The 7,336-nt window shown below is 40.5% G+C and overlaps 1 protein-coding gene across 1 annotated transcript in view; it reads right to left on the reverse strand.

Moving 5' to 3' along the window:
* The window catches only part of NDUFS1 (NADH dehydrogenase (ubiquinone) Fe-S protein 1, 75kDa (NADH-coenzyme Q reductase)), a 12,274-nt gene extending 5,238 nt beyond the window's left edge, over window positions 1-7,036 (reverse strand). Inside the window, 11 exon segments of the mRNA XM_008945071.1 lie at window positions 3-30; window positions 768-913; window positions 1,916-2,030; window positions 2,298-2,432; window positions 2,857-3,042; window positions 3,755-3,885; window positions 3,978-4,059; window positions 4,152-4,228; window positions 5,062-5,169; window positions 6,654-6,745; window positions 6,973-7,036. Coding sequence (XP_008943319.1) covers window positions 3-30; window positions 768-913; window positions 1,916-2,030; window positions 2,298-2,432; window positions 2,857-3,042; window positions 3,755-3,885; window positions 3,978-4,059; window positions 4,152-4,228; window positions 5,062-5,169; window positions 6,654-6,745; window positions 6,973-7,036 — 1,164 coding nt within the window.
* Between the last annotated feature and the right edge of the window lie 300 nt (window positions 7,037-7,336).

Raw genomic sequence — 7,336 nt, forward strand, 5'->3', positions numbered from 1 at the left:
TTCAGCAGGTAGTTAGAACGTAGATCTGTGCTGTAACAAAAAGATGCAAGAAAGAAAGAGAGTAAGAATTCAGTAAAAGGAAGGAATGAAGATATGGCAAAGATTCCAGATGTTTGAAATGCTTTTTTTCATCTCAGGAAAAGGATGGGAAAGAAGAGATTTCTCAGTTTGAATTACTAACACAAATAAAAAGTAAGAGGTTCTGTCTTTCATGAGTATCAGACACAGCAAAAGGCTAAAGGAATTTACAATGTGGACATTTCCTACATTTACTGTCAGCCTTCACAACCTATTTGAATTACTAACACAAAGTAAGAGGTTCTGTCTTTCCTGAGTATCAGAGACAGCAAAAGGCTAAAGGAATTTACAGTGTGGACATTTTCTACATTTACTGTCAGCCTTCACAACCTTCATCTGCTAGAATGCAGTTTACCAGACTATAACTGCACTATTAGTTTTCACAACATGAATAGAAATATTCATGAATGCCCCAACTTGGAGCAGTATCCCTGGCCTTCAGCAGCCTACTGTTGAGGTGCAGCAGCCTCAACATACACTAAAGTCTGCAACCCTTGCCAGAGGAGAGACTATTTATCAACTCACAGTCTGCAAATACTCCCTATAAATGAACAGTGTAAGTTCAAACAAAACCTACTAACTGCATCAGCAACTGCTATCCTTGGTCATTTCTGAATCTGGCCATAAGATGATCTGGAGACTGGGAAGTTTATGAACACACTAATTACTGACAAAGTTTGGACTCTTACCCAGCTCCAGCAGTAGGGAAGACCTCTTCAGTGCAGAGGGTATCACAATTTACCCTATTCAGCAAGTCTTTCAGAGCTATGAGTGCTTCTGCATCCACCAGTCCTCCCACAATTGCTGCTACGTCCTTGCCTTCAACAGCCTGTAGCTGGGGAGAGAGAAAGTATAAACATAAGCAAAAGAAACCACTGAAATAAATTCCTATTTGGCCCAGGTAGATGTTTGTTACATTAGGATGTGCCCAAACCAGGAGCCCAACTGCTGGCTTGGAGTGGCACAAACTCAGCAGCACTGTCAGCCTTCTGCAGGCAGCAGAGTCCAGCCAGCTCCTTCAGAGCTCACAGTGAGGAATGAACAGCTCTCTGTAGTCTAGGCAGGTCTCTCCCACTTGAGTTACTGTTCAGAAGTGGCTAATTCTCATTTGGTGGGGTGAGGAGAGGAAGAGTGCTGAATGCTTTTACTTCAATGAAGCTACAGGGCAGACAAAACACCAGCTTACCTAACACAAGCTCAGGTAGTAAACTCAACTCAAAAAGTATTATCTGAGAAGCAATAACTTTGGTAACAACCCCTGCTACTGTACCATGGGCAAAAACATCCCCGAGGAAAGTTCAATTACAGTTATTCAATTCTACTTCCTCTCACATAAAATTTTTAATCAAAATCCAGAGCAGTCATGCAGAACTTCATTTGAGCAACAGAATCCATCACCACAGAGAGAAAGCACTGAGGCAAGCACAATTCAGGTATAAGTAATACAGAATTAATGGCTTTGACAGCAAAAGTGGTGATAGCACAGTTTAAATTTTAAAAGTCTTTAGATAGATCAGAGTCATTCAAGGAAGTTGCTTTCTCCTAAATTCTGAAGGAACAGTTTAATTTCCTATTTAAAGAAAGGCAATTTCTCTACCAAGGCAGCAAATGACATCGAGATAACACAAGTTCTTCAGATGGTCTAACCCACAAGACAGGAAATAATATTCAAAAGAAGAACTTTAAGTGGAACTGCAATGGATTAGAAGTCAAATTCTCCCCCCGCAGCCGTAACAAAAGAAGCCCTTTTCTGCAGAGCTCTTTTCATATCAATCACTGTAATATGTCCAGATTTATAGATCAGTTTTATGCTACATATATTGAAAATTGTTCTTACCACACCAGCAACACGGGTTAATACATCCTCCCAGGAGGCATACACAAACAGTCCTTTCTCATTTTTGATCATGGGCTGAGTAAGCCTCTGACGCTTCAGACCATCGTAAGCAAACCTGAGTGAACACCACTGACATTATCAAAGAGCAGAGACAAAGATAACTGTGTACACTAAATATTTGCTAACAGCTTGCAATGATTAGAAAAGAGAAACACAAGAAATATTTACCCTGAAAGTTTAAGTTTTCCTTCTCAAAACCAAAACCAAACAAATTGGGGATGCAAATAAAAGTCAGTGCTCCCATCCACATTTCTGGTTCTGCCCAGCGTGCCTTTAACGTGCACACAGACACACCCACGTGGGTTAAACACCTCCCACACACCTCGTCTTGTCAGAAATCCACTCCTCGTTGATATCTTCATGCAGCCTGGGCAGGATCCTCATCACTTCTCCAGTCCTCGTGCTCACTACAATGTTGCTCCCAACTGCATCGAGAACATCAATCGACTCCACCTTCCTGTTCATAAAGGCAAATAAACCATCTGCAGTTTTCCATACACAAGCAGCAACACTCTGCACTGCAAACAAACCAGCTGTGAAGGTATTTAAAGAATATCCTCAACAAACACCAAGCTAATGAATTTGAACTTTCCTTTACAGACTTTTTACAGATCCACCAGCAAAACCTACAAGGCCACAACAATTTAGGGTAAACATAAGGGAAGAATAGTCTACAAAATGTAACATTCTTCCTTTTGTTGAATGAGATGTGAGTAAATAACAGAATTTGCATTAGATTCAGTCTATGGAAAAGTATATGGCAAAAAAAGCAGAGAATGTAAGTCAGAGGAAACCCTTGGTCTCATAGATGGACATGTTCTAAGACCAAGTGTATGCCAGAAGCAGAGAAAGCTGTCTCCAGTGTGAGCTGAAATACATACCTTGTCTCCCATGGGCGTGCAGTAAAGGCATAGGGCTTGGAGGTAAGAGCACCAACTGGGCAGATGTCAATAATATTTCCTGACAGCTCAGACATGAACATTTTTTCCACATAAGTACCAACTTGCATATCGTTTCCTCTTCCCGTTGTTCCCAAGTCATCCACTCCTGCAACCTCACTGGCAAACCTGGCCAATGCAAGGAAAATGGGAAACAGATCTGGAGTGTACAACAGCCACACAGCACGTTTTTCAACCCCCATCTCATTTTGTTAAGAGAAACCATTAGCCTTACACCTGAAATACACCTGGAAAAAGAAAACAGTTGTATAGATGCATTAGTCAGTGATAGCACATGCAGGACTGTACATCTGCAGAATCTGATTCAGACTGAGCTACAAAAACTAGGTGGAGTTAAATCAAAAAACACAACAGTTTGGTGCTTGTTGAATTTCATAGTCTGAGTCCAAGATTAGTCCTGGCTAACAAGCTCTTTCTACAACTAGGCAGGTACATTCTTTTTCACTTGGCTCAAGTTAGCTGGTACTGAATCTCAGAACTACAGAACAGCAAAGGCTGATGAGAATAAATAAATCTTGCAACTGTGGCTGAGAAAATCACTTTAATGTTTTCAAACCTCTTCTGGCACTAACACCATGAGAGCAGTTCTGCTCTGCAGAATTCAGATTTCAGTGTTTTGGCCACCTCTCTCTATTTCCTGCATGGCAGCTGTCTGGTAGTTCTGGGAAACCTGTTAGTCCCTACCAGAAATAAAATTCTTAAGTAGTCAGAAAAGAAATTTTAAGCAACCTGACTGCCTCTCGCAGTGTTTCTTTCACAAGTAAGAACCCAGTGCCCAAGTACCCACCCAGTGCCCCCTCCAGAGGGGCACAGGCCATACCTGATGCACCGAGTGCACTGTATGCACCGAGTCATGATGGTTTTGACTAAGGGGCCAATGTTCTTGTCCTCCACAGCACGTTTGCCCTCTCTAAACCTGCTCCTGTCGCTGCCAAACATCATCGACTGATCCTAGAGCAGAAAAGAGACATAGGCAGGCTGCTGGAAAGCACAGCTTCACCTAAGGCAAGAGAATGAATGCACAGTTTAATGGGGTATTGTACCTGTAGATCACATTCTCCACCCTGATCACAGATAGGACAGTCCAAGGGGTGATTTGCCAGCAGGAACTCCATTACACCCTCTCTGTTGGGTTCAGAGATTAAAGTTAATACCAACTTTACATCAGTTAGTAGATAGTACAACTCTTAAGCCATAGGAGGCTAAAAGAAAGGTACCTTGCTTTCCTGGACTTCTCAGAGTTTGTCAGGATGTTCCAGCCCTTCATAACTGGCATGGCACAAGCTGCAACTGGCTGCAATCATCATAAAAAGCAAGCATGAACACAACATAGAGCTTCTCAACGTGGGCAGAAACACCAACCAACACCCTCCCTACAAATTCTTACACAGGCACCTGCTACTCATTTAACATGCTGGAGAAATAAAAAGGTCTCTGCAAGGAAAGAAAAGAAGAAAATCTAACCAATAAAGCCACTAGAAGCCATGTTTATTAATAACCTGCTATATAAAAAGGTTAAATTAGTTATGATTATTTTTCAAGTTCAAAATTCTACACTTTCAGGTTCCAATTCAAGTAGTTTTAGCAAGAATAAAATTAAAAGTAACAGATTTGATTTAACTTTTATCAAAGAGATTCAGCAGAGATCTGGGAAACCTCTACAACTTTAGAACTGAAGAGAGCACAGCATTGAATCCTGAACTCAATTACTATTTTACAACAGACATCAATGGTACATAATACATTAAAATTAAAGTAGTAACTGCATAGCTAGATCAAATCTAGACACTAAGCCTACAGCTGGATGCAGACAGTATCTGAAGCTTACTATTTGTGTAACATCAGCTGAAAATTTGCTGCTGAAGCCTGAATTACAGAATATAAAAATATATCTAACTGAAAACACACAGCTCTCAGCTGCATATGTCCAGGAGCAAGATAATCCAGACCCTGAGAACTGACTTTGAACCATGGGCAGTCCAGTGGGGAGAAGGGAAAAAAAAATCCCACGGGCAACTGAATGGCAACAATTTGTGTGGCAACAACAGTAAAACAATTACTTACAAGATTTAAACTAGCCCTTAAGTGCAGGAGAACGTTGCAGTTCCTAAGAAACACACACAATACCTTTGGAGCTTTCTCTATTTCCACTAGACACATCCTACAGTTCCCAGCAACAGAGAGACGATCGTGGTAACAGAAACGAGGGATCTGGATTCCTGCCTTCTCACAGGCCTGCAAAGAGCAGGAAACAAAGGAAAATTAAATTTTAGGTAAATCTTTTCAGTTCCACCTCATAAAATATTTTTCAGCTTTTCTAAGATGAATAGTGTTAGTGCTCAAGAATACAGTGCATTCAACCTTTCACCTTAAGAAGTGACCATAAATAAAAAATGGTGACCAAGCAGAAACAAGTCAGGTTATCAACTACAAATATATTTCTTCCAAAATTTGTAACTGATTGAGGAGATGAGAACTGACCTCTTTCAATCTTTCCATGAAGAATAGAGAGAATTATCTCTAATAGATGGGACACTAACAATACAAATAATTTTTTAAAGAACAGATGCACTATTTTAGAAAATAATAATAAATAGTATTAAATTTAAAAAATCATAATATTATAGGAATTTTTTTAAATTATAAAGGGAACAACAATGGACATAATGACTGCCAATAATACAATAACACAGCTACTTGCTATAAAAGGTACAGGAGCATAGTTGATCTTCTAATTCAACAGAACCCCCAACTCAAAGCAACATTCTTCCCTGACATGTCTGAAGGACAGAGATGACAATTTCCAGAGAAGAGGTAAAGACAGCCCTGCTGGAAGTAAAATCCCTGTGGCTGATGGGATCTACGCTGTAGCACTAGCTATGCCTGCCAGAAGACATGCTACTGAATGCAGTAAAAAATAACTAATAAGAACTGATTTTTCTGATGTTTTCTACAAAAAATTATCACACCTAAGCAAAACTAAAAAGCTAATTAAAAACATTTAAGAGAAAGTTTTACATTAGACTCCTGCTGGGAACATTCTAATGTTTAAATAAATCAGTATCTTGTTGCCAAAGAAAGAACAATATATTTTGAAATAAACACTGTGTGCTTTAATGCTCTAACTCATTACACCATGCACTCATTTAATGGCTTCTTAAAAAGAAGATAGACTTGAGAAAGATCTACTTGAAATGTTGGCCTGAAAAGCAACAGTGCTGTGACATCTAGATTCCATTTCTTCCCACAGCAAGAACAGAAGCACTGAAGGATCAGGATCCTGAAGTCACAGGGACTAATAACCAAAAGGAGACAATCCCTCATTTACCCAAGACACCACTTTAATAAGATACAAAATTAACAGGTTCTGAAAGACTGCCAGGTCCCATCACACACAGGTCAGAGCTAAGAATTTCAACCAGAATTTATCAAAGTCTGTTATGGCATTGCATAAATTTTTGTAGCTGGGATTCATGCTTCTTCTTGCAGGCAATCATGGCAGATGCTCCTTTTTCAATCACTGAACCCCTCAAAGGATTTCTGCCACATTAGATTGCACCACAGTCAGCAAAAACAGAGAACTAGAGAAAAAAACTAGAGAACTGCAAGAAACAATGTAAAGGTTTTGGTGGGTTTTTTTTTTTGCTATACAAAATAGAACATCCTGCCAAGAAGTGAGATGGGAAGTCCAAGAAAACTCAGCGTGCCCTTCACCTCACCTGGAGTACTGTAGTTCCTGGGTTCACCAGTACAGGATGGCCATCCACAAACACCTCGATTTGGTTGCTGGCTTCTGTTGCAGCTGTACGCCCTGAACAAGGTGGAAAACGAAAACAAAAACATTCAGCCACTGCTGGATACAAACCACCAGACCCCATGTTCCTCGTGCTACAGTTATACAGTACCAACACAATTCCAGCTCTAGAAACAGTGCAACACAGACTTCCAGAAAACAAAGTGCATGTCCCCTTCACTAAGCCAAATAAACACACATTAATTTTATCACCATACACACCTGCATGGACTAGAGACACTTACCACACACTTTGGAGGACTGGGTGACCCCAGCTAAGGCCCTGCGGACAGCAGGTAGGCGAAACATGGTGCTTTGGAAAGAGAGAAAACAGAACTGAGCTTTTAACAGTTCAAATGTTTGCTGACATTAACACGCAGAATAAAAACCTCCACACCAGATGCAAAAAAGTAAGTCTGGAAACATATGTGCAGAGTTAGAAGAGAGTAAGGCATTACTTTCTTAAACAGTAGTATATGGTTCTCTCCTTACAAGTGCGTGTTCTTCATACACAGGCGCGTCACTTTGTGTTAACCATAGAACGCCGGGTGGGACGGGATCTCCAGGATCCTCTGGGAAAAGCCGATGAACGCCACGAAGGCGAACAGC

This window comes from Merops nubicus, unplaced genomic scaffold (genome assembly GCF_000691845.1).
Source record: "Merops nubicus isolate BGI_N331 unplaced genomic scaffold, ASM69184v1 scaffold3958, whole genome shotgun sequence".
NCBI classification, from domain to species: domain Eukaryota; kingdom Metazoa; phylum Chordata; class Aves; order Coraciiformes; family Meropidae; genus Merops; species Merops nubicus.